Source organism: Choloepus didactylus, chromosome 18, assembly GCF_015220235.1.
Source record: "Choloepus didactylus isolate mChoDid1 chromosome 18, mChoDid1.pri, whole genome shotgun sequence".
In the NCBI taxonomy this organism is placed as follows: Eukaryota; Metazoa; Chordata; class Mammalia; order Pilosa; family Megalonychidae; genus Choloepus; species Choloepus didactylus.
The window spans coordinates 22,907,192-22,934,161 of record NC_051324.1 but is presented as its reverse complement, the minus strand read 5'-3'; the positions used below and the strand labels follow the sequence as shown (position 1 = coordinate 22,934,161).

Here is a 26,970-nt window from a genome sequence, read left to right as displayed (position 1 = left end):
AGTGACGCTTTGAAGAGGAGCAAGCTTGCTAGAGAGGAACGTCCTGGGAGAAAGCCATTTTGAAACCAGAACTTTGGAGCAGATGCCAGCCACATGCCTTCCCAGCTAACAGAGGTTTTCCGGACACCATTGGCCATCCTCCAGTGAAGGTACCTGATTACTGATGTGTTACCTTGGACACTTTATGGCCTTAAGACTATAACTGTGTAGCCAAATAAACCCCCTTTTTACAAAAGCCAATCCATCTCTGGTACTTTGCATTCTGCAGCATTAGCAAACTAGAACAGAAGGGGACCAGGTTTTTGGTCAGTGGCTTCTCCTCCTTGCCTCTCCTACCCATAAACACTCTTGAGTGTACTGACCAAGGTCCCAGATTGGGCAGTGGGCATCCTAGCAGGCCCCACAGAGGAGAGAACTGAGAAGCCTTTGAGGAGCATCCCAGCCAACCTGGGAAGCTTTGCTCACCCCATCCCCACCCCCAGCTCCTGAGGCCCACATGTCAGAGGCAGCCCACAGGAGGCACCCAGGACCTCCTCCCCCTCTCCCTCCCCTCCCCCTCCCCCTCCCCCTGAAGCTCACCCCACCTGAGGACCCCTTCCTTCATTACATGGCCAACAGCCTGGTACCAGGTCCCTGGCCCCAGAGCCATACCATAAACTCAGTGCCTCTGGACAGATGTATTTTATGTAAGTTCAAGCACCAGAAATATTGAGTTCAGGGGATTTTATTCCTAAAGCCCTCTATATTTCTCTGGGATTATCACCTGCCTGTGTTCCCTCCCTCTCCTGGTTATTATCTTTGGACCCTTTCCAAGCCAAGCTGCCTGGATAGCTTGGGGAACCAAAGGCTCCCAGTATTCTCCTATGGATGTTTCTGGGTCTGGTGAGGGTGACCCTGGGAGATACTTTCTTCTTCCTTCAGCATAACTCTGCAGGTGGCCACACTGCCCCAGGCAGCCTTGGCTTTTAGGGGCTGGCTTCACTAACAAACTCCCCAAGTATCAGGGAACATTGAGGGGGTGGCAGAAGTGATAGCCTCACGCTCCCCCAAGTTGGGAAGGTCCATGCTCAGGGCAAGCCCCGGGGTACAGAGGGGAGAGGGAAGGCCAGCTGTTCTCTTCTAGGCTGTGCCAGCCTTGCCCAACACCAAATTAATAGCATTCAAATGAGATGCAAAGCATTATGCAAATCCAGGAGTAAAAGCCACTTTCACCTGGGCCTTTGGGCTGTAGGAAGGCCAGCACCTTGAGTCCTTTTCTGGAGGACACCACAGGCTCCCTTCAACTGTAACCTCCAGCACCAGCTGATGAGACTGCTGTGGCCCTCTCAAGGTCCTCTCAGCCGGGAGCCTACTCTGGCCCCACCTCCCAGGCACTCAGGGCCTCCTCCATTCTGAAATGACACAAAGGCAGCCACAGAAGGTGGCATAACTTCCCCCCGGATGCCAGGCTTCCAGTTCTCCACTCATTAGCAGTGTATGCAAAGCAGGTGTGGGGTTTTTTGCATCTATTTAACTGTCCATTAAAATAGCCCCATGCCCATCACCTTTGCATAGCCCACCCCCCCACCCCCCCCACCCCCCCGTTTCCAAATTGCCAACCTCTGCTGCCTGCTGCAAGCACCATGTGCTTCCTGCGCCTGGTAATTGCTGTGGTGTTTATTGAGCTGTATTTGCATTTGATTGTCATTTAACTTTCCATCTTTCTCCTTCAATCAAACCGGGCATTGGGCTTTTGCAATTGATTATTCGTTTTTTATTTTCAGCCCCTTGGTGGGTTTTCAAAGAGTTTCCTTTATTGGCACCACAAACTTGAGCCCTGGAAACTTCTCCTCCCACCCATCCCAGGGCTCCCGACATGAAAATAATCCAGCCAGCAGTGTGAATTTAAGTCCCATCGCTACTCTCCCTGTTCCAGTACCTGCCTTATTTCTGTCTAGCCGGTGGCATTAAACATTTACGGAGCCAGGGAGGATCAAAGGCCTCAGCTGGGGTGGGTGGGCACGCTGGAGGCCTTGGTATAGAGAAGGAAAGCTGCCCGCATCAAGCCACTTTCTGCTGCTGTCTTTCCACCCTGGGCTCTTGCTACAGTTGACTCTGTGTTGCTCCTGGAGTGGGAGCAAATGCCCAGGAGCCAGGACTCCTCATTTACCCGGGCAAGGCCCTCCTCCTCCTCTGAAATTCAAAGGGTAGGCTTTGGGTAATCCAGGAAGCTTCGCTGGAGCCCTGGCATCCCTGCTTGTTCCAGATGCTGCAAGATCTGGAGACTCTTTGAGGAGTGGGTTGAGGTGAGCAGGCTGCTGTCTGCCCCTGGAGCCTCTGGAGTAAGGTGACAGCTCCTGTTTCTGCTCCCCTGAATCCCCAAATCCCCCTTGGCTCCACAGTAGACTCTGGTTTGAAAGCTGTCTTAGAAGAGACTAATTTTCTCTCCTCTCACCGAGAAAGCAAACGTCATCCACGAAGACTTCAAAATAAGTCACTAGTGTGCCTGTGATTCTGAAAATTGGGCTGTTTGGAAGTAAAGAAGTGAGGCTGGATTCTCCAGGGATGTGGGATGGATGTCTGGCACTGTCTGGGAAGGGGCTGTGAGAGTTCCAGGGACTGGACAGGCTGCTGTGAGCCCCTTTTTCCTTCCCTCAGGCTCGCAGTCTAAATCCAACCACTGTAGGTCAGACCATCCCCCCTTTCTGAGTCAGCAATGAACCCTTCAGCTCCTACTACCTGCCATGGTCTTGAAAACCCATCTTAATGATTCCAGACTTCCCCATTTAGGTGGAAATATCTTTGGGATCGGGTGACCCCTTCAATGTAGCCACCAAGGATGTCCTGTGGCTTAGATGACCACAAAGCCTCTCCCAGCCTGGCCCCAGCCTACTATTTCAACCCTTCCTCCCACCTCCTTGCAGGGACTCTCTGCTCCAACAGAACCAGTCTCCTCACTGGCCCCAGACTGTCTTACATCCTATCACCACTTTGTATTTGCATGAGCCATTGCTTCCACTTTGGATGTGCTCCCTCTTCCTCTCCATTGACTGAAACCTAAAACATATTCAAGACTTGGCTTTAGCCCACCTGTCTGCTATGTGAACCCTTCACTAACCTCCCCTCATCCCCCAGAAGAAAAAACTGCTCCTTCTCCATTATCTCACAGCACCCATTTGTCACCAATGAGTGCCCAGTGCCTTGGGTTGTAGACACTTGCCCCATTTATTCACAAATTTTCATTGAGCATCTACTGTGTGCTGAGCACTGGGCTAGGTTGGGAGTAGGCGAGACAGACATAGTCCCTGACTTCAGAGTTGACAATCTAATAGAAAAGACAGGCAATTAAGAAAGCATTTACATAGACACAGGATGCCCAGATCCTTTGGGGACAAAGAGCCAGGTAGGGGACACAGAATGAAGAAGTGAGCCCAGTGAAGGAATCCTTGAAAATCCAAAACCCTCAGTCTGTCACTTTCTAATGTGCATTGACTTTTATACTCAATAAGCCTTCTATACAGTTTGAATGTCCTCTAGGGCATCTCATCATCAACTTATGGATGATGCTGAGGTCTGGGCAGAATGAGACCTTTGAGGACACGAAGTGGGGGAGGGTAAATGTGTTTGACAGAAACTCCACTGCTTCCCAGTTTCGCCCAGGCTCTGCCTAAACCTAACTGGGAACCCATCACATGTGGACCATCTTCAAGAGGGAGGGACAGCTCAGGTGTGTCACTACTCCCAAAATGCTGTGCAAACCCATCCTCTGAGCTCAGGGCAGAGCGTTGCATTCTGGGACTTGTAGTCTTGACTGGACCCCCTCCTAAATGCCTAGGTTAGTTCAGGCAGCAGAGAGGATGATGTGACAAGTTCCTGGTGGCTTCTCTCATCCTTCTGCCTGTGGGTAGTGCCCAGCCCATCAAGGAGCCAGCTGTGAGGAGAATCAGACAAGCCTGCCACAGCCTCTAAATCCCCATGAATCATCCTGGCATAGAAGGTTCACCCCTGGGTCATGACTCACCCTCCTCTGCCCAAGCTCCCCAATCCTAGAGGCCCAGGAATGAGGGAAGAGCTCAGGAATACCTTGAAGGAGGAAAGGAGGAATCTCAAGACATTTGTCAGTATTTCTCCAAACTTCCCTCAGCCACAGAACCTTCTACCTGTGTTCTGTTTCTCTTCCCCTCCTCTGTTGGCAACTCTCTTTCATCCTCCCTCTGCATCTTCTTTCCTGGCTCCCTCTCTTTACCTCTCATCCTTTCATCACCTCTGCCTTCCCTATCCTTCTGCTACTGTCCTCTTTTTCTCAGCTTCTTGAAACGACAGTCCAGGAATCCTCTCCCAGCAACTCCCTCAGCTAATTCCACACGCCACCTGCCTGCTGCTTGGGATTCTTTACAGAAGGATCTGGAGAGAATCCGATGAGAGGAGCTGGAAGACTGTGGGAGTCGCTAACACCACAAGACTCTCTGAGGAAAGTGAGGTGGCAGAAGTCTTGTCACCTTCTTGTAGGATGGAGCCAGGAAGGATACTGTATAATGACCAGGATCTGGAAGCTTTGGGGAAGAGCCAAGTTCATGTGAAAAGAACTAAACTCCAGAACTCCCCAGAGCCAAGGAGAGTTCAGTCATCTTCCCTCCCAGGGAAGGGTCATGTCCCATCATGTTCACTGAGCCTCTTCAGGTGGGCCCATCCCTGGAACCAGAACCCTTGGATCTAAGTCATCAGCCTACGGGATGGCACATGTGTGACTGCTCTTGCTGCTCTGTGGCTCACTGGTTCTCCTCAGCCCAAACAGAGCCCTGGAAGCTTATTTTTCCTGCCTTTGAATGGTACAGCCTCCCTGGCTACCCTTACTCCACCACCTACCACCCACTCCTGCCCAGGGCCTCCTACAACTCTCTCTCTAAAAAAAAATGTCATAGAGGACTCCCTCCCTATGCCTGTCTCACTCTCTCTCCTTGTTTCGGGAACCTGAGCATGGACTGGCACCACATGTCTGTGCTGACTGGCTGGCACTGTGGCTTCTCTGTCCTGCAGAGAGGCCAAGGCAGGATCCTAGAGATCCAGGGCTGCATGGGGATCCAGGCTACTACCTTCAGCTGTCCACAGGTTAGCCCAGGTTGTCTCCCACCAAGTGAAGAATGTCTCCCCAGGACTTGAGTGCCACTGGCTTTTAACTATAATATCAGGATAATTAAGCTTTTCTGTGAGCACAGTTTGCTGCTGATGCAGCTGCCTGGAGCCCTGGCATTTATTGAGCGCAAAGTAATAATTTATTGTCCTTTGTACACTGAAAAGCCATCTTCATTATCAGCCCAGGACGGAGCTGCCACAAGGGCACGCGTGCCTCACCAGCTGCCTCACTCTCCGACATCTTCCCAGGTCATCCTTTGCGCCCCCAGGTATCAGGATGGGGTGAGAAGAGGTGGGGAGGGGATTGCTGAGCTCTCTCGACCTCATGGAGAATCGTGTTATAACCCCACCTCCTTGGGCAGGCTGCTAATGGGGGAGAGGGTGGCAGGCTTGGCTGGGCGTGGGCAGCGCGGAGAGGCGGGCGCCGTGTGCCTACATTAGTAAGGCAGTTCTTCCCCGGAGCTGGCAGCGGCGCGTGAGCCTGTGCTCCTGCCGCTGAGTCTCTGCGCCTTTGCTTGAGACTTTACGGTAAGCCGCTCCTCCCGCACCCCCGCCCCCAGCCCCGCGCGGCGAACCCCGGCGCCGACGCCAGGCGCTGGCCGTGGTGCTGATTCTGTCGGGAGCTGGCGGCGGCGGCGGCGGCCCCACTAGGTCTCCCCCGCACGACCCGGCTCTGCCCCCGCGCCCCACCGAGTCCCCAGCCCTCCCGCCGCGGCCCTGGCCCGGGGCGTGGCCGCAGCCGGCACCATGCACCCGGCAGCCCTGCTGCTCCTGTCCTCGCTGCTGGCGCTTCTGGCTCACGGTAAGGGACCCGAGCGTCCGGCGACAGGACCGGGACCGGGGCGGGGCCCCGGGGGTGCGTGAGGGGGAGACCGTCTCGGCGCCTTGCTCCACGCGTCCGGCCGCCCAGCCCAGGCGCCGCGCCCCGCCGCCTGCGCTGCCCCCCGCGTCGGCCGAGCCGGGCGGGGCACGGGCTCCGCAGGCGGGAACTGCCGCGGCTCCCGCCATTCGCGCCGGGCCGAGACCTCGCCTTTAATCATCCCCCGGATCTAATGGGATTTCTCTGCTGCAATTCATCACGCCACCCCCTCCCCGCACACACACTCACGCGCTCACCCGCGCGCTACCTCGCCACGCTCCAGGCGTCGGGGGGCGCCGGGACGCGCGAGGTGAGAGCGCGGGGCAGTGAGTTGGGCCCGGCGGGCCGGCGGCCCACGGTCCCGCCTCCGCTGCCGCCCGCCAAACTTCGCTCGACTTTCCACGCGTTTCGGGGCTTCTCGCGTCCTCGCTGCGGAAGGACGGGGACGGATGGCGGCTGGACCAAGGGTTGGGACTTCGCTCGCTTCCCTCCGCCTTGGCGCCGGAGTCGGAACCTAGGACATAATTCCGGGGAGAAACTCGGGAAGCGCCGGGTCCCCATCGATTCCTCGCTTTGTCCTGGGGGGCGGCCGCCGAGATCCCGGGACGGAGACTCGGTTCTCCCCGAAGTCCTTTCCTCGTACGCTCACCCCGCCCACGCCCCGAGCTCTGCCTCCCTCCGGATCTGCCTTTCTACCTGGCCCCTGCCCACCCTACGGCCGCAGACTCTTCGTGGGAGAACCGGCTCCTACCCCGCGGACCCTGGCCCCCGCTCCGGGCCGCGTCCCCAACTTCATCGACCCTGGATCGAGGGAAGCTGGACCATGGAATGGGCGGCAAGGGGGTGCTAGGGAGAGGGTGGGGTTTCTATGCCTCGGGACAGGAAGGTTGCCGAGTCTTCTCCGGCCCCATCGTCCCGGTTAAACCAGGCTCCCATCAGAGCTACAGACGCCGGGGTCGTTCTACCGCTGCCGCCAGTGGGCTGGTGGGGTCGCCCCACCGCGCTTGGAGTTGGGATCCGCCGGCCCTCGCCAGGTGGCTGGTAGCATCTGAGGTGGAGGAGTGGAGAAGGTGAGAGTTTCTAACCCCCTTGCCCGATCCCTCCAGGCAGCGTCGGAGGTTAGGGCAGCCGCCAGGGCCGGTTGGAGCCCTAGACGGCAGTTTTCTTCGCTCTGCGGCCCCAGGGACGCGGAAGCCTCTCTCTGTGCCTCTGGCTCCACCTGCACGCAGTCCTGTGCTCTCAGCCGCTGCCTGGCTGCCCACGCCGGGTCCTCGGGCAGCGTCGGGAACTCAAAGCCATGTGTTCCTTTTGGGGGTGAGGTCCCACAAGCCTCAGCCGCCCTTGGCGCTGGAGGGCAAAGGAGGAGAAGATCGCTTCTCTGCCCAGTAGTCCGAGGGAGATCAGGGCCTGTCTCAGAGTCGAGCCATGTCCCTGCACTGGACAGCTCCCCTGGGACGCAGGCGGCCGCCTTGTGTGTCTTCGCTGGTGTGTAGTCTGAGTCTGCATGTGTGAGTGTGACCAGGGCCTTGTGTGTGTGTGGGGTGGCGGGTCCGAGTGTGTCTGTGTTTCAGGAGGTCTGGATGTTGAGTGAGGGCTCAGCAGCCAGCAGGTGTGACAAACGTGTGAGGCCACTAGTGTGCGGGTGCAGCCACCGCTGAGCTCCCTGCAGGGCTGGAGACTGCGGGTCCCCGAGGGCTGGTGTGGCCGCGAGTCAGAGAGTACATGAGGTCCGCTGGGGTGTGAGGGTGAGGGTTAACAGGAATGTCTCCTCCTCTGGAACCTCGAATCCTTGTCTCCAGCCTGTGTTCCTCCCCAACAAAAGCGGATCTCTCCAGTGCCCGTGGGGCCACCCACCCAAGAGGTGTATGGAGTAGGGGTGCACCTGCTGGGGAAGATCTTTATTTCAGCTCCCCAAGGGATAGGAGGAACCCCACCCCCCACCCCACAGTGCCAGGCCTGGACAGGTGAAAGGGCCACCACCTTGGAGCTGGGCTCCTGGGTGCACCCCTCCCTCTCTGGCGGAGCTACGAGGTTCCAGTCTTGGGGCACTGAGTCGTCTACTGGAGACAGTGCACTTGGCCCTCTCCGGGCTCCTAGAGGCTTCAGCCCCTCGAAAGGGGACCTGTGTCTCATGGCCTTGCAAATGGCCGGCAGGGCTCTGCTTACAAGTAACCACAGGCCGCAGGATGCAGCCGCTGGAGGCCTGGCAGGTGGAGGCTGCGGGGACAGGGCGAGATCACTCAGGGCCTTGCCCAACGCGGCTGACTCGGTCCCCTACTCTTCCCACAGCCACCAGGGTGTGAGTGGCCTCAGGCATGAGGGGCACCGTGGACCGTGGGCTGTCTGCCCCAGCCCATTCTGCTACAGGGGGTGAGGGAAGCTGTGCGGGAGGGGCAGCACCTTGCTGGGCCTGCTGTGTCAGTTTAATGATTTTTAATGAGCAATTACCTTTAGTCATTCTCCTAATTTCTGAATATCAATAAAGTTAATTAAACTCTGCGTGTGTGAATGTGGCCTGGGGAGAATGTGAAGGTGGAAGCAGCAGGGCCTGGCGTGGGGTTGGGCCTTGAGGGGCAGAGGCTGGCTCCTGTGGCTGTGTGACCTTGGACCCACTGCTCCCCCTCTCTGAGCTCCATGAGTGTGTGATAGGAAGGGGAGGAGAGGATAGCAAAGCGGGGTTGCTTACTCTCCCAGGAACTAGGGGAGTGTCTGGAAAGTGAGGCCCAGAGGAGGCAAGGAGAGAAGGGGGAAGGGCTTGGCCTCTAGGAGCTTCAGTGCTGCAGGGGTTAACAAGCCCGGGGCTGCAGTAACCTAAAATGGTAATTGCTGTTTCCTGCAGACTCCTTGGAAGGTGCAGCATTCTGACCTCACATTCCTGAGTCTGGGGGCTGCAGGAGAAGCTGACACCAGGCCCAGTTCCCTATGCCCCAGCCTGGCACTTCAGGGTCAGGAAATGGGGGCTGGGGACAAGGCCCCATAGGAGACAGTCTGGATTCCACTCAGAGCCCCAGAAGTTGACATGACAGGCAGGAGGCTCTCCTGGGCCTCAGAGGCGACCAGAAGACCCAGAGACAGCCATGGGCAGGAGGGGAAGGCTGGGTTGGCTCTTGGACCCTCACAGGCCTAAGCCCATCAGGCTTGGCAGGCCCTGGCAGCAGGCCCGGCCTCCTCAGCAGGGAGGCGGCTTAAAATGCCTTGGGGATGTTATGGGGTGCTAATGGGGAATGTGGAGACACAGGGATTGGGCTTAATTAGAAATTGGGTTTAATCAGAAATTGAGCTTCTGTGCTCCCCTCCCTGCCCCCGCCCCCTGTTCCCATGGCTGCCTAAATGATGGGGACATATCAGAGAGCCTGACTCCCTAGTCCCTCCCTCCACCTAGCCTCAGTTCCCCTAACCTCCTCCCGTCCTCCTGTCCCTACCTCATCAGACCCCTAGTCCCATCAAACTGCTCGACTTGGCTCGGCTCAGGGCTGCTGTGCCCCCACCTGGGCGGACCTGTCAGGGCTTGGTACCTTATCCCCAAGCATAAAAGAAGGCGTGGAAAGGACCTATATGCAGGTGTTACTTTACAAAGGCAACTCAGCCCAGATGGTTAGGAGCCCAATAATATCTCAAGCAAACCCCTACCTCTCTGGGCTCCACTTTCTGGAGCATTTGATATAGGGCTGTACCAAGCCCATGGATGTCAAGCCTGGGAGCCCACCAGGGACTCCCAGGGCCTGCCAGTCATGCAGATTTCTGGGCCCCCAGCTTACAGATCTGCTCTCAGGGAGGGGGATCTTGGTTCTATGTGCAAGAGGCTCCTGCAGGACCCAGTGCTGCCCACCCAGGTTGGGAGCTGGGAGGTGAGAAGCAGGCGCTAGGAGGTCTCCAAGGCCCCCTCCAGACCTGAGTCTGCAATTCCAGCGGGAAGCAGCAGGTCCAGGAAGCTGACTCAGCCAGCTGGGCCAACGGAGTTTCAGCTTCAGTTGCCCAAAGCAGCCACGTTCTCAGTGGCCCTTGCCGTTTCCTCTGCCTGAAATTCTTACCCTGTCCTGGGCTAACCCGGCTCACTCTGCTTCATGCTTCAGGTGTTGGCTTAGCTGACACTTCATGAATTTCTTCAGCGTTATTTATGGGGCATCCCAGCCTGGGTCTGGGACTCTTCTCTGCTCCCACCATGCTCCCCACTTAAGGCTACCCCTGGTATTGGTCCTGAGCACCTGCTTGGCTTGATCCTCCTCCCCAGCAGCAAGGCTGATCTCAGGAAGGAAGACACCAGGTCTGTCTTGCTTACCTCCCAGAATTTCTATTTCAGAGTTTAGGGTCAGCTGCCAGGATGGAATGGAGAGGTGGGCACATGGCAGCTGGGTTTGCAGAGCAAGCACACTATTTTTACATAGATTGTATGTTAGAATTTTTTTCTCCTTCCTAACGGTTGGCCAATTATCTCAACTGTAAATTATAGCCTTTACTTAGCTTTTTTTCCTTCCACAAATTAAGCCGTCATGCCATCAGTCTGAGGTTGCTTGGAGGTGGGGTGTTGATGGCCACTCTGAGAGGGCTAAAGCCTCTCCCCAGCCAACCCTTAATGTCACTGCTTGGGTCCCCAGTGGCACAGAGCCTAGGACGTGGTAGACATGAAATACATGTAGAATAAATTTATGGGAGTTGCACAGGAAAATAGCCACAGAGTAAAGCTAGGAGCCCAGGCTTCCTAACTTCCTCCCATAGCTTCTACCCACACCTCTGCAGACTGAGAGGGATGCCCTGGATGAACTTATGGACCATGTAAGGGAAGGGCAACCCTATTTCATCTGGCTCCATAGGTCCCTCTTCTCAGCTTCCGACTTGCTCTGGTCTGGCTTGGAGAGAATGACAGGGAACATTAAGAGCAGCTCAGAGCCTGGCAAACCCTTATACTGAGAGGTATCTGTTGAATACCTGGGAGGCATCCAGGACCACAGCAATTCAGGTCCGCAAGTCTTTCACAGCTCCTAAATGTGTAGGCCCTGGGGTACTGCCACCCACCATTCATTCATTCATTCATTCATTCATTCCATAAACCCGTACCAAAGTGTGAGGCCTGGTCTGCGACCTCTAGGAGCCCAGCCTTCACATGTAAGCCCTTTCACATGCCTCTTCTATTTAATATTCTCAAGAGACTAGTTATCCCCACTCTACAGATGAGAAAACTGAGTTTCAGAAAGATTAAGTCACTCACCCTGGGTTTCACAGCCATGCCTGCCCAGTTTGCCAAACCTCACTGCAGCCAGCACTGTAGCTACTCCCCCAAACTTCCTTACAGGCAGATGGGAACCACGAAGAGTATCACCATCCTAATAATAATAATAATAATAATAATAACAATAATAATAATAACAGCAACAATAGCAAAAATTTTTTAGGTACTGAGTGTGCCAGGCACTGTACTGAGTGCATTATATACATCAACTCGTTCAGTCCTCATATTACCTCTATGAGGTACGTAAGTATCATCTGCATTTTACAGGTCAAGTTAAGCCCATATTGTCAGCCCAACCCAAGACAGAAATGGTCCCTAACTCCTCTAGCATCCATTTCTTGTGATGCCAGTTGTTAGCTCCCTGACGTCTACCCTCTCTTGATCAGTCCTTAGTGGCAAAGGAGTAAAAGATTTTTTCTGACACTTTGAGGCCGGGAAAGAATCCAGAGCCTGGAGTCAGGTGACCTGTCCTTGCTAGAGTTTTGGTCCAGAGGTCGGTGACTGTCACTCTCTCACCCTGTGGGTGGCCTTGGTGAATGAGAGGCCCAGCCCCTCCTGTCCTGGCATCCTGGTCTGTCCCACCCCACCCCACCCCAACCCCCGCCTCCTTGAGGGCCGGGTCCCCAGGTGGCAAGGCCGAGGCTTGCCTGAATCTCATCTCCTGGGCAGGGCTGGGCCCCAAACACACCTCAGCTGCCTTCGGCCTGCCTACCTGCTGCCGGGCCTCCAGCCCTGAGAAGGGAGGATCGATGTCACAGCCGCCGGCTGTGTTGTTGGCCATTGTTGTAGAGATTTCTCGGCGGGCTCCGGAGCAAACAAACCTGTCGCTCCTCTAACAACAATCCAGTCTCCGGCGTCAGCGTCTGCAGCTTCGCTGGCAGGCAGTCTGGCGAGAAGCAGGGTGGGAGGCACTGGCTGGGCCCAGCAGGGACTGAGCGGGCATGGGAAGAGGGGCTTTGGGAAGCCCAGGTGAGGATGCTAGGACGACTCCTGGAACCTGTGCATGCCTTGTTTGACCCAATCTTACATTTTCCCTCAGCCTTTATTCCCCACCTGGAATGCCACCCTGGGTCCTTCTGCGTATTTCCTTTCTTCCACCCCTTCCTTTCCGGACCTCCCAGCCCAGAGGGTTCTCTGGCCTCCAAACCCCCACGATACTGTCTCTGCTGCCCCTCAGGAACTTAGCAGGTCCTTCCTTCATCCACTCACCCGTTCTCCATTCAACAGCTCTCTAGCCAGTGCCTACCAGGTGCTTTGCTAAACAAGAATACAACATGATCTCTGCCCTGAAGGAACAGCTTGGAGGGGGAGCCGCCTTCTTAGTAAATTCAGCTGTGGCTGCCTCCCCAGCTGCACCCGGAACCCTCTGATTTTAATTAAATGAGATACAAATGAGATGCCAGTTAGCACCTACGTGATCAAATCACTCTGGCCTTCAGAAGGACTGGAAACTCCAGGCCAGTGACTGCTCTGGGCCTCAATTTCTCTTCTGTAGCAAAAGGGTCTTTGAGGGCCCAGCCAGCCTCTGGGCCCCTTGGCCAGGCCATGCTGCATATCCGCTCATGAGTCTTCTCACCTCTGCTAGATCGGGGTGTCCCCCTAACTCCCAACATGGCAAGGCAGGTGCACAGCCCCTCCTGCCCCAGACATCACATACGGCAGAATCCAAGCAGTGGGCTCCCCCCTTCAGTCCCCAGGGGCCAGTAAAAATCCTGACTCCCTCAACCCTCTCTTTCTCCCCTCCCTACAGGCTCCACTCCACCCTCACTACCCTCCCTCCAGCTGGTCATTGGGCTGGGGGGGCAGAAATGTGACGCCCCCCATGAAAAGTGCCTGAACCACTGAGGCCCCTGTCCCCCTGGATGTTCATTTGCATGCTGTTTTGCCCTCTTTGCAGGCTGGCTCCTAGTTAAAGGCACAGAAGCAGACCCTGCCCCTCCCCCCTCCCAGCCCGGATCCCTCCACCCCCCTCCCCATAGCTTCTCTCTCTCTCTCTCTCCTTCCCTCCCTCCCAGCCCAGCAGCTGAGCACCAGCTCCTTTGTCCCCCAAGCAGCCACCTGCTGGCTGTCTGGCCCGGGTCCCACCAGCCAGCAGGTGCCTATGGAGTCCCAGGGCCTGGGAGGGGGCGGGGATCAGGCAGCAAGGGGGAGTCAGGTTACGTCTCAGGGAGGAGGGGGCAGCCCCCAAGGGAGAGCATGATGGAGAACATGATCAGAACAGCCCTGGTCAGGGAGCCAGGACCCCAGGGTTTAGACCCAGTACTCACTCCTGCTGGCTCGGTGACCTTAGGTAAGTCAAGTCACAGCCCTGTGCCCCAGTTTTGTCAGGAATTCACAGTGCCTGTCCCATGTCTTTCACGGAACAGCATCAGGATCAAAAGGAATCAGAGGGGATTTCTGTGAGGGGAGGCTTTCTGGAAACCAGAGCTGTTCAGTATTAGGAGGGTCGCTGTGTAGTCATCCCCCTTTCTGCAATGCCCATCTCCTTAAGGAGCCCTAGGCCTGCCCTTTTGGGTCCAGCCAGCTCCCTCCCATCCCTCTCTGCCTGCCAGCCGGCCTGGGAGGAGGCCTGTCACTCAGGTTGGGGTGTTGCTCCTGAGGCCCCAGCCACCTGGGGGGGGGGGTCCCCGCTGTACCCACATCCCTCATGCTACCTCTGGTGCCCCCTGGTCCTCCCCTGCCCTGGGCCGCAAGCACAGGGGGCTGGAAGGGGCAGGGCTTAGCCCTCCCCAACTCGAGGTGTCCACACACCAGCTTCTTGGAGGTCATGGCAAGGTTGGAGCAAAGAGAGAGGCCTGAGGGTTAGAGGCTGTTCTGCTGGGTCCACCTGGTGTTCCTGGGGTTCTTGGGGGGTGGGGGCAGGGTGAAGGGGCCCAGATGTGTAAAGGTAGCCATGTCTGTGTGCATCTCTGCCTATTCCTTGGGGTCTGTGTCTATCTGTCCCTGCATATCTGTGCTCTCCTGTGCCTGATGCCTCTGTCCCTGTGTCTTATGGCCCCGGGTGAAGGCTCAGCAGGTCCCGGCTCAGCCTGCTCTCCCCCTCCCTGCAGACCCCTCCACTCTCTTCCTCCCTAATCTAGGGCTCCACTGACCCCTCAAGGAGACTCAGTAGCTGGAGCTGCTGCTTCTATTTTTAGCAGCTCTGCACCCCTCCCCTCCCCCACTCAGGCTTGCTGAGGAAGTCAGTGGGGGCAGGCCGAGCCTGGGGAGCCTCACAGACTGGGGTGCTGGGCAGGTGAGACCCCTTCCCCTTGGTTCACAAGGCCATGGGGGAAAGGGGAGCCTGGGCTAGTCCACAGGTGCAGGGCCCAGGCTCAGGACAGACTGGGCACCATCGCACCTGCCTGGGGCTGGAAGAGGTGCCCACCTGCCCTCCATCTCCCCGTCCCCACAAGCCTCCAGTCTCTGGCTAGGGGCAGAGCCAAGGCCCCAAGTGACTCTAACCAGGTCATTTGGAAGTAAGTCTGGAGCTCCTGGGAGGGGCAAGGAGGGGCTCAAAGGGTTAGGAAGTGGGGAGGGGGGAGGCACATCTGGATGAAGTTACCCACCCAGGGGCCTCTGGTCCAGCCCTTGCACTTCTCAGAGGGATTTCAGACCCCTGATGTGGCTCAACTCTGCCAAAAGGCCACTATTAGAGCTCATTGCCTCTGGACTCTTGGGGCACCTGAAATTCCCCCCCACCCCCCCACCACCCCCATGACTCTGGAAACTGGCAACAGCTGGAGGGAGACAGCATGGGGTAGGGTAGAGCAGTGCAAGGGGCCTGAACAGAGGGACCAAGGTGGGAGGCGGCCCTAGGCCCCCTCAGGGGGCGTCTGTCCGCTGGCTCAGGCCACCCCTGCTCTCAGAGCACTTTTGTCCCCACTGTCTCCTGAGCTCAGCAGGGCAGGGACAGCTCCAGGTCTGCTTCCTGGGCCCAGTTAGGCCAGACCCACCGGTCCCTTCTGCTCTCTGAGCCTATTTGTCTGTGAGACGGGGAGGATTAACCAGATAGTGTCGGAGAACAGCACAGAGCCTGGCACGTGGTAGGTGCTCACATGTGTCTGAGCTCTCTCCAGGTCCTGTTCTCCTCACACTTGCATCCCCCCACCCTATCACATGTGCACACACAGACACACGCAAATGTACATACACATGTGCACACACATGGCCTGGCCCTCCAGACGCTCAGCAGACACAGAGATAGTGAGATACTGGAGATGAGGAGATGAGTCCAGAGCATGGTGTCCCCATCCACCTTTCCCCTGCCCACCAGGAGGCTCCATCAGCCCCTGGCTCTGGGCACCAATAACAGAGAGGCCATGGCTCTGCCCCCCCACCCAAAGACTCTCTCAAGCTCCAGGAATAAAGTAGGATGCAGAAAACCAGACAGGCCCAGAGAGGGCAGGACAAGCCAAGGTCACACAGCCTATCTGTGGCAGAGCTACCTCCAAGCTGGAGCCAGGCTCCTCAGCTTCCATGGCAGGGGTCAGAGTCCATCTCAGCATTAAGGGCAAGGGAAGCCCGGGGGTCTGGGCTCAGGGTCCCTCCACTCCCAGCCAAGCTTTCCCAACCTGCTTCCTCCCAGAAAAAGCTGACAGAGGCAGCCACAAGGCACAGGTTACAAGGCCAGGGGTGCAACTTTGGCCCTGGCACCCAGAACAAGCTCCTTTACCTGAACAAAGGCCACATTATCTTGGGGCCACTGGGCTGGTAGGCAAGCTCAGAAGTGGACACGGGACCCTCAGTGGTTTTGGCTTTTGACCCTCAGGATGCTGGGAGCGGGTAGCAGCCCAGAGGTGCTGGTCTGGAGCCCAGGAAGGTACCTGCTCGTGGGCCTTGGCCCCTTAGGGCCCCGTCTTGCTGGGCTCAGCGGCTGGGAGGGACTGTCCTTAGAGGGTATCTGGAGCCAGCAAGGGAGCAGAGCATGGAGGTGATGGCTACTCTTCCCTGAGTCAACCCCTGCCCCTCAGTTCCACCACGAGGTTCTGCTGGGCAGGCCCTGGTACTGGCTTCAGGGAGAATGACGTTCCACCTCTGCAGCCTTCCTAGTTCCAGCTGACATTTCCAAGGTTTTCCATACAGAGAAATACGATTGCTGCTGCTGACATGCTGGTGGTGGAAGCGGCTGGCGCTGGGGGAGGGCTGACCCAAGCAGCCAGTTCAGGGCCACATCTCTTTGGCCACCCACTGCCCACGTCCACCTCGGGACCAGTGGGCAGCTCCCTTGCCCCTTCACCTCCTGCCCCACACAACAAGCAGGAAAAGGAGCTGTGAGCACTGGGGGTAGCAGATGGACTGAAAACCCGCCAGCAAGGGAAGGAACCCCAGCATCCCACCTCCATCCCTACTTAGAGCCCTGCCCTGGCCACACTACCGGGAGTTGGCATAACCAGGGTGGGGGTGCAACACAATGATTAGCTCTCAGGATGGTGTGGGGTGCAGTGGGAGGGGTGATGCTCAAGGAGGTCCCTGCTGCTCCTCCCACCCCTGCCAGACTGGCCCAGCGGCTGGGGGTCAACTCCATTGTCTCTAAGGGACAGTGGATCTCTAAGGCGGATACCTTTCTCCTCACCAACTCCAACTCCAAGCCCCCAGCTCCTTCACACCTCTCAGCACTAGAAACTGTGGGCAGGCAGGACCAGGGCCCCCAGGGCCCCCGGGCCAGCAGGCGGGCAGAAGAGGGGGACACAAGGCCGCAGGGGAAGGTGTAGAGCCCAGCAGGTGACACTGTGGCAGAGGCCTCATTAATCACCTCTCCAGCCCCCAGCTCTGCAGTGGCGAGACCGTATTAGATTTTAAATTGGAAAGTGGCAAACATGGCTGTTAGCTGGGAGCTCCCTATACCCTGGGCCCCTGGTCACAGCCTCACGGGATGGGGGCAGTGGGGCAGAGAAGGTCTAACCCAGCCGCAGCCCAGAGACATCTCCCCCTTCCTCCCTGGCCCCACCTTCCCCCCTCCCACCCCAAACACACTGCCACAGCCTGAGGGGCTTTCCAGGCTGGATGTCCCTGGGAAGGGTCAGATTGGGGTCCAAGAAGGGGATGGAGTGGAAAGCAGGGGACATGACAGCCACCTCAGGGACAAGCGTATCCCTTCTTCTGGGAAATAAGACTTTTCTGGGCTTGAGGACTGTGTGAAGCCAGGTTCAGGGGCAGGGGCTGGTGTCTATAGACAAGGACGAATGGTAGTGATTTATGCCCCGTGCATGAGTCAGGATCTGCACACACACACAGCCACCACACATGCTTGCACACACATGCTCACACAGGCACACGCACAGGTGATAGAAATGTCGAGCCCAGGCTGTGGAACAGACGACCAGTTCAAGCCCCTCATTTGCCACTTCCCTTCTGTATGAACTAGGACGAGGCGCTCTGCCTCCCAGCCTCAGTTTCTTGGTCTGTAAGTATAGAATAGCGGTTCCTAGCACAAAGAGCTACTCTGGTGGGGGACAGCCCTCTGGGAGTGCATGCCTGGCCCGGAGGGGGGCTGCTCAGTAAATGTGAGCTCCCTCCCCTGCATGCACAGCCAGCTCCCACCCCGCTTCTGTGCTCCTGACCGGCAGTGACACAGGGCAAATCCATATAGTACAGTGATGTGTTCCCATGGAACATCCTGGGCCAAATCACATGAGGCCAAGTGTCCATGGCTGTCCTCCACCCTTCTAAAGCTCTCCTAGCTTGCTCTGCCTGAGCTCCCGAAATTGCCCATCAAACTCCCACCCCTCAGAACACCGGTGCTCAGCCAAGCTTGGGAAGAAAACACTGATCCTCACTGAGGAGTGAGTGGCTGATAGGCCAGGCCCAGCGTCCTGACGGCCTATCGTCCCTGGCTCGTCGACTCTTCTCCCTGCTCAACCCCACAGCCCAGTTTTCCCAGGCCCAACAGGAGGGGAGCAGACACTCCATCTTAACTCTTTTCCAGGAAACCCCGCCCAAGGTGCTTCCCTTCTTAGAGGTGGTGAATGTGCGGGGGTAAGAGGTCAGCCTCTGGAGCTGTACTGTCCATTGCAGTAGCCACTAGCAACAGGGGGCTATTCAAGTTTAAGTTCATTGACATAAAATAAAAATTTAAAATTCCGTTTCTCAGTCTCACTAGCCACATTTCAAGTTTTCAATAGGCACACGTGGCTACTGGCTATTGTATTGGACACACTGATATAAAACATTTCCATCCCCCCAAAAAGTTCTTAAGGACTGGACAACCTAGGTTTGAATCTTAGTTCTGACACATCCAAGTTGGTGACCTTGGGTAGCTGCACTTCCCTGGGTTGCAGTTTCCTTATCTATAAAACAAGATAATAAAAGTCAGACTTCATAGGGTTATTGTGGGGATTAAATGAGTTAATTTGGGTAAAATGCTTAGAAGGGCACTGGGTGTGTGATAAGTGCTCAGAAAATGGGAGAGTTCAATATTCTTTTTCACAGAGATCCTGGAATGAGAGAGCTTAGATACTTTCTCCATTTTACCGATGGGGAAATGGAAGCTTAGTGGGGAGATGACTTGTGCAGAGGGACCTGGCATTTAGGGGCAAGACCAGGAAGGGGTGGCCCAACTCCTCAATCCATGCTCCCTCCAACTGGCAAGGAGACCCCAACTCCGGAGATGCCAAGGCCCAGAGTTACCCTCCACCCCCAACCAGGATCACAGGAGAGGTAGTTGCCCCTGCTGGTTCGAAGGGAGTGAGCTCCCTGTCCCTGGAGGTATGCCCAAAGATGCCAGGCACCTTGGAGGATTCATTCTTCAGAGCAGTTAGGCCAGATGCCCTCCAAGCCCTTAACATCCTGAGTCCCAGCCCTGCCCCAAGTTTGCTGTGTGACCCTGGGAAAATCCTTTCCTCTGGAGTTTCCTCGTGGGAATATGAGAGTGGGACAAGATGCTCACAGAGAATAAGAGGGCTCATATTCTAGGGACTGATCATTTCCTTGACTGGAGCCTGGTGAAGAAGACGTGCCTCCAGATCTGACTGAATTACCAGGGACTGACCAGGAGAAAGGGGGTGGTGAGAGAGTATGGGTGGGGTGGGGCTGGGGGCCACCAGCCTGTGCTGGCAGATGCTTTCCATCAATTGCCAGTTGAGGTCAGCTGGGGCACTGCCAGGGGCTGCCCACCTTCTCCCTGCAGGACCCATCCCTGCCTCCCCTTCCCACCCCTGCTGGCCTAGGGCCAGGCACTTTGGGGAGCAGGGAGTCTTCTGAGAGTACAGGAAGAATCCTGGCTTGGAGTCTGTGCATCTTGAGCCTACCCTTTAGTACACGTAGCACCAGGAGTCAACATTTGCGGGCAGAGATGTGGGAAGAGGATGCCCCATGCTGGATCCCTGCCCACAGGCTTTGTATTGGAGACACAAGCCCTACCTGTGCTGAAGTGTCCCCCGGAGGTCAGAGGAGGGATCTATTGTCACCCACTGGGCTTGGCAGGGATGGCTCCCCAGAGGAGGTCATGGCGGCTGCACTCTGAAGGACAGGGAAGGTTTGAAGACACGTCAGGAGGGAAGAACCACATGAGCAAAGGGGCAGAAGGTAGGAGGCACCTCTTCTGCAGTGAAAAAGTCCCTTTTGATCTTTCTCTGTGCCAACCCCCAAAATGGCCCCTTTAGGACACCACCAGGATCTCCTTCTTCAGCACCCCCAAGCAGTAGGGTTCCCAGCACAAATGCCCCAGTATCATGGCATCAGGCTGGCGGGGAATTGAGTTAGGAGGCCCCAGGTGCTACAGTTTAGGGGTAATGGGTACAGTGGACATAGCTGAGGTGTGGGGCTACCCAGCTCTGGGTTCCAGCCCAGGCTCTGCCACTCACCTGCTGTGTGACTTTGACAAGGTACTTAACTACTCTGGGCCTCGGCATCTTTATCTCATCCCCCCTGGACTAGGGGGAAGATGAGAAATTATGTATTTAAGGTGCCAAGTGCCTGGCACTTTCATCCCCAGCTGCCTGGCTCCAGGCTATAGGAAGCAGGGAACCAAGAGTCCATTCTGAGTGGGTGACCTGGGAAAGCCACCACCACCCCCAGCTCCGGACCTCAGTTTCCCCAGCTGTCATATGTGGGGTTTATATTGCCTTCCCTGTTAATCACAAGAAGCCAGGCAGCAGCAAACCTACCTCAGATGGCAGGATACTGTGAGGTTATTTCAGTAGCACATGGAATCAGAAGCCTCTAGAATCGTGCCTTAGGCCCCAAGGCCCTGTGTGGCCTGCAGCCTCTAGCCTGGGCCCCTCAATATAGGGGGCAGGGCTGGGCCCAGTGGAACTGTTGCTAGGGAGACCTGGCTCTGGCTCTGGGGGACCCTGGGAGTGAGAGCTCCTAGGGCCCCCCTCCTCTCTCCTGGGGCTCTGGGATAATGGGGGTCTACAGGGGCCAGGCCCTCACTAATCCCCTATTAGAGCTTGAAAGGGGCCAGGGAACCTCCAGAATAAACTCATTAACTTTTATGGGATAATAAATGGATCCCATTAAATTCTCATTCTCCCAGTGCTGGGTTAAGTTAACCTCTGGAACCCAGAGGGGTGGGCTCCCTGCCTACTGTACCCCTCAGGCTCCCGCGTCTCTACCTGCAGTCGGCCCCCCTAGAGAGAGCTGTTGCTGCTGCTGTGAGGCCAGTGGCTGGGACCCTGGAGGGGGAATGCCTGGCGCCTCTGCAGATGGGTGCTCACGCCCATCTCTAGATGAGCCCTCACCAAACCCAGTGTATCCCCACTCCGTGGATGACAAAACGGGGGCTCGAGTGAGCCGGCCTCCTGTCCAGGTCACTCACTAGTGAGGCACAGATTCAGGACCGGAACTTGAAGCTTTCTGGCAGTCTTGTGCAGAAACATTAGCACCAAGGGGGTGGGCCAGGTGCTCCTGAGGCAGCATCTGGAGTGTCCCGGTGCCCCCAGGCGCCTGACGACCCCTCACCCTTCATCTGTGGCCTCTGCCTACACACAGACCACTTCCAGCTCCACGGCCTACCAGCGCAGTGGCCCTGGGCAGGCTCCTGGACCTTACTAGGCCTCGGTTTCCCCATCTATAAGACTAGCGAGCTGGCATCTGTGAAGAGGAGGCCCCAGTTGTGATGTCTTCCCGCAAACAAAGGATGGGCCCCTATCGCGATCCAGGCCTGACGGGGCGGGCGACATGGGCCCTCATCCCCACCCTCATCCAGCTGGGCCCTGGGGAGATGGGAAGGAGAGGGGCAGGGCAGGGAGCCCTCCCTGGGGAGCCCGGGCTGGGGCTGCTGGGGAGGGGCCTCTAATCCCAAGAGGGGCCCCAGGGGGCGGCGCAGGCCAGGAGGCGGGAGCGGGAGCGAATCCACTGGGGAGGCATCCTGAATGGCTCATTAGTGCCGATGAAAGCCTTTTTTCATTTCGTCTAAATACTTTAAACAGGGCTCCCTCCGATGTCTATTTGCATAGTTTAAGAGCTAATGCGGGGGGAGGGCCCAGGCTGTGGCTGGGCCACGGCAGGGCTGGGGGCTGCCGGGAAGCTCCAGGGTGTCCGGGATGTCCTCTGTCGGGAGGATGGCAGGTGGGTGGAGGGGAGGAGGGTTTCCCCAGACCCAGCCACTTGGATACAGTCCCCAGCCCTGCGGGAGGGGAGGACAGAGGAGCAGCCTGGGAGTCTGCCCCTGTGTTCTGGCACCAACTGGAGCAGGCGGGGTGGGGGGTGGGGGCTGCAGTGCCCTGGGCCTCGGTCCTGTCCCCTGGGGCAGGCAGGGCCATGAAAATGGCCGCCCTTGCATGGACGGAACTTATTACCTCCGTTTCATAGTTGAGGATGCTGAGGCCCAGAGAGGTGCACCGACATGCTGGGGTCACACACGCCGGCACCCAACAGGGAACATGGTCCCCCAGAGTGCAGAGGCCCCATGCCCGGGCCAGCCCCTCCCTACTTGACAGGCCTGCCTCGGTGGAGCCCTGGCAGGGGGCAGCCCAGCCTCTGACTGTGGCCTATCCCTCACCCTCTGGGCACTGCCATTTAAAACATTCAGATCCTCACAAAACCCATCAAAGTACCCATTTTATAGCGGAGGAAGCAAAGGCTGAGAGGTGACTTGCCCAAGCTCGCATGACTTTTAAGTGGCAGAGCTGACCCTTGAACCCTGGCCCATGTGACTCCAAGCCCCAGCCCTGTGGGGCTGTGGAGTTGGGTCTCGGTTTGGGTCCCAGATTCAGATGTGCTTCAGGCATGGGCTGGGTGCCCCCTGGTTCCCACCCAGCCAGAAAGAAAGCTTCCCCAAGGGCCCAGCTTGGCTCAGGCTCAACCCAGGTCCCAGAAGTCAGAAGCCTGAGCTCCAGGCCCAGCTCCACTTCTAACCGCTGAGACCTGGAGCAGTCTGTTCCAATCTCTGGGCCTCAGTTTCCTCAACTGGCTACAGTGATCCTCCCTGCTGCATGGTTCTGGTCTCCTCCTCCTGAGAGGCAGTCTGGTGTCACGGAAAGACTGAGAGCTCTGGTGCCAGAGAGATGTAGGTTCAAATCCCAGCTCCTTAGGCAAGGTCTAGCTTCAGTTTCTTTGTAAAGAGGGAACAAGATTCCCATCTCACAGAGTTGCCATGTGGATGAAATAACACAAGCCCTGTGAAGGGCCTGACTCAGGGTCTGGCACACTTGGGGGGGCCTGACAAGGCTGGGCAGCTGGGCTCCCAACACCTCCTTCCACTGCCTCCTGTGTCACAATCTCCCCATTTTTCCAGTCTCTTTACCCCTGAACTCAGTCAGTCCAGGCAGAGAGAAGCCCCTGACCTCTTGGCCACAACCCCAGGCACCTGGGGAATGGGTCACTGGACCTCAGGCCACCAGGGTATCCAGAGATGCCTTCTCCCCAGAAATGGTTTGTCTCCCAGTGCCCGTGACAAGTGGCAGCTGATTACAGAATCAATTTGCTCGTTTGATATGCTATCTCGATCCCATTTAACCAAGTGCCCAGTCCCCAGATAACACAATCAGTGCAATCAACAGTGACAGGAGGTGCCCATTAGCTCCGCTCCATCACCCAGCACCCACCTGGCAGCCAGTGGGAGAGGCTGAGCCCGCTGTGGTCACTACCCAAGACAGAGAGCCCCTGTGCACTACCTCGCCCAAAGAAAAGGCCCAAGGATGCCTACCCTGGGAGCCATGGGCCATGTTTCTTTTAGGGCCATGCTGGAAGGGGACATAAGAACAATACACAGCTCCGGGAGCTCCTGTCTATGTGATGAGAAAGGCTCCTCCTCTTTGTGCTGGGCTCACAGCACATCTGACAAAGCCTGTGTGGCATCTGCGGAGAGGGGTATGAGAGCAGCCCTGACCTGGTATATCATGGGCACTGGCTGGACCCTCTGTTACTGACTCAGATGAAAGATCCAGGGCACAGGTGGATCATCTGCTCCGGGTGGCATGGGCCTAGCCAGGCATCCAGTTGGGCACTGTGTGGTCAGTGCTGGGCACAGAACACCAGAGCACAGATGGGCTGCTTCAGTGGGCATCTTAGGACAGGGTCTTGGTTTTTCAGAGGAACAGAGAGTGCTCCAACCTGTACCCACTCGCCCCCTCCCCAATTTCCTCCCTCCTTCCATTTGTCTGACACATTAGAGCTGCCATGGTCTCCTGAACAGAATGTAGGCCATCTGCCGCTTCCTCACGCCTGCCAATCCAAGGGGTGGATGTGAGCCCATGGAATGACAGCCCCATCACCAGAAATGCAGAGGAACCGACCTTCTCCTTGCAAACTCTGTTATCTCACCCTGGCTGGTTCCCTTCAAGTTATTGTGCAGCCATTTTGAGAGCTGTAAGGATCAGGAATATCCTGCCGGTCTTCTCAGAAAAATTCTGTATGATCTGAGACTGAAGCCAGAGTCCACTGACCTTTCCCTGGCAGTTAAGGATCTGGGGAACCCAGTGGACAACAGGCAGAAGAGGCATCATCTCTGCACAGATTGCAACATAGCTGAAAAAGTCAACAAAATCATAGCAGAGCAATCTATACCTCAGATCAAAGAGAGCAAATTAAGTTTCATCTTCCACAGTCCATCTAATCCATTGGTAGCGGCTGCCTGGCTAGCTGTGTTGAGGAGGATTCTGAGGTCTCATGTGGCCTCATCATGAAGGAGCCAAAGTCAATTAGCAATGTTTGCCATGGGTGGGGTGGGGTGGGGTGGGTAGGATGACTCACATGTGTCTGTGGCACCTGCTTTAGACTCTGCCCTAGATGGGCCCTGACTAGTGTCCCAAGAAAGATAAAGGGAATTCAGGGATCATATCATGGGGAAGGAAAATGATATTATCTCAGTTAATCCTAAAAAGGAAAGAGAGAGGGGCATGGGGAGAGAGGAAGGAAGGAAGGAAGGGAGGGAGGGAGGGAGGAAGGGAGGGAGGAAGGAGTGATTTTCTGAGAAACAAGAGAAATGGGACATAAGAGGACTCTAACAAAGTCACGTACACATAAGGGATTCTGAAATAAAATCTCAAATACATGAAGCATTTCACTGAGGCTCTTGACCAGCAAATTCACTGAGAACAGAAAATGAACTTGAATTCCCTGAATGCTCCAGTAGAAAAGGAACTCTGGCAGGGGTGGCACCCTCACTAAGTAAGGTTCTCATCCTCAGTTCCTCAGAGCATGACTGGCAGGTGTGACTGAGCAACTCACTTCCTTTCTCAGGCCTGTTTCTTCATCAATAAAATAAGGCTTTTGAGCTACACCAGAGATGGCATAATTATTTATTTGTCCTGTCAGTCTGAGGTATTGGCCATGTCTGCCTGGAGTTGAGAAGGATTCTGAGGCTGAATCTTGAGAATAGCAGAAAATAGTGCAATGGTCTGTTAGCAATGTCTGCCTCTGGTGTGTGGATTAGAAAGGAGACCTCATCATGTGCCAGCCTCGAAGTGCATGACATCACCTCACTGAGGTCTCTAAAATTCTGTAGCTCCGTGATTGTCAATAGTGAGCACTCCCCAAGGCTTTCTGTCAAAAGAGGGTTGGCTGTCCCCAGACCCTGCTCACTGTGGGGCTGGGGGGAAACCTGATCATCTGTTATTTTTCCAGGACTCTCCTCGGAGGCCCCAACCATGGGGGAAGGGCAGGCCCTGGGCGACGATGAGCTGACAGCAGCTCCCACACCTGAGCAGCCAGAACAAGCTGTTCACTTTGTCACAACGGCCCCCACCCTGAAGCTGCTCAACCACCACCCGCTGCTGGAGGAATTCCTACAAGAGGGGCTGGAGAGGAGTGAGGAGGAGCTTAAGCCAGCACTGCCCTTCCAGCCTGACCCACCCGAGCCCTTCACCCCAAGCCCCCTCGCCCGCCTGGCCAACCAGGACAGCCGCCCAGTCTTCACCAGCCCTACTCCGGCCATGGCCGCAGCGCCCACTCAGCCCCCGTCCAGGAAGGGCCCCTGGAGCCTGGAATCAGAGCCCCCTGGTCTTCATATGACAGCCCCCCTACCTCCAGGGCCCAGCCTGGCAGTGCCTACCCCAGGCCCCGGGGAGAGGCCCAGCACCACACCTCCTAGCAGGGCATGGACTCCAACCCAAGAGGGTCCTGGTGACAGGGGCAGGCCATGGGCTCCGGAGGTCATGTCCCAGACCACAGGGCTTGGGATGGAGGGTACCACTGCCACCTCCCCGGCTTCAGGGGATGACGAGGAGCCCACTACCACCACCACTATCATCACCACTACCATCACCACAGCCCAGCCGACAGGTCAGTCACTTGCTGGCCTCCACATCTGGAAAGGGGCATGGAGTGGGGAGCTGTGGGGCCCCTACAGTCCTCTGTCATTGACACCATGTCAGCTTGCCCTGCCCTTTGGCAGCAAGAACAAGTTTACAGGAGGCACATAGATTGGAACCAGATAGACCCTGGCTTGAATCCTGATTCTGCCAACTACAGCATGCCCCTAGGAATTTTATTTAACCTCTCTGAGCCTCATCTGTAAAACAGAGATTAAAAACTTACCTAGCTGAGCTATTGTGAGAGTTTAGACTGCACATAGTAGATGCTCAATAAAAGGTAGTTCCTTTCTTTAAATAGAGGAAACAATATCCCAAGACGAGGGCTTCACCCCCCCCCCCCCCCACGAATCAGCCTTACTTGGACCCACCTTACTCAGCCTTGTGTCTCCTCCTGCCTCCCAGGCCCTTGTAGCTGGAATTTCTCAGGCTCAGAGGGTTCCCTGGACTCCCCCACGGCCCCCAGCTCATCTCCCGAGGTTGGCCTGGACTGTTTCTACTACATCTCCGTCTACCCGGGCTATGGTGTGGAAATCAAGGTGAGTGGAGTAGCCAGGATCTAGCAAAGCTGGGCCTAGTGCATTATCTTTCCCAGCAAGGCACCAGCGAGTGGGAAAGTAAGGATGCTCAGGGGCATCTGTCATCAATTGGATAGGGGGCCTGGGGCCAGGGCTGGGAGATGTACCTAAAACTTGGTGAGATTCCACCTGTTTTACAGACAGTGGAGAGGGCCACTGCTCCCACTCAGCCCTAGGCTGAGAGGGGCAGTGGGAGGGGCAGGGGGTGCCCACCCTCTTCCCCTGGGTTTCTGATTAGGGGCTTAGGAGAACCTGGGAGGTGGCTCTAGCCTTGGATGGGTTGGGGATGGGGTGAGTGCAAACTCTATGTCTCAATCTAAGCGGCTGAGTGGAGAGAATGCAGGGCTGCCTGGTGGGGCCTAAAAGAGCCACAAAGCCATTCATTCACTCATTTATTCACTCATTCATTCCTTTAGCAAATATTCTGAGCAGTTGCTCTGGGCCAGGCCCTGTGATGGCTGCTGGGATACAAATGTGGGGAAGAGAGACAAGGCAGCAGCATCATGGTGACAGTCTAGT

General features: G+C 56.5%; 1 protein-coding gene across 6 annotated transcripts in view; it reads left to right on the top strand.

Annotated features, from left to right (window-relative positions):
- Window positions 1-5,726: 5,726 nt before the first annotated feature.
- Window positions 5,727-26,970, top strand: part of SEZ6 (seizure related 6 homolog) — a 42,120-nt gene continuing 20,876 nt past the window's right edge. For 3 of the 6 annotated variants that reach the window (XM_037807994.1, XM_037807991.1, XM_037807990.1), the window contains exons 1-3: window positions 5,727-5,914; window positions 25,188-25,844; window positions 26,279-26,412. In XM_037807994.1, coding sequence (XP_037663922.1) covers window positions 5,860-5,914; window positions 25,188-25,844; window positions 26,279-26,412 — 846 coding nt within the window. In that variant the 5' untranslated portion in view covers window positions 5,727-5,859. Of the gene's footprint in view, window positions 5,915-6,416; window positions 7,042-25,187; window positions 25,845-26,278; window positions 26,413-26,970 lie in introns of those variants that run through there. The other 3 variants (XM_037807989.1, XM_037807988.1, XM_037807992.1) reach the window with 2 other exon arrangements.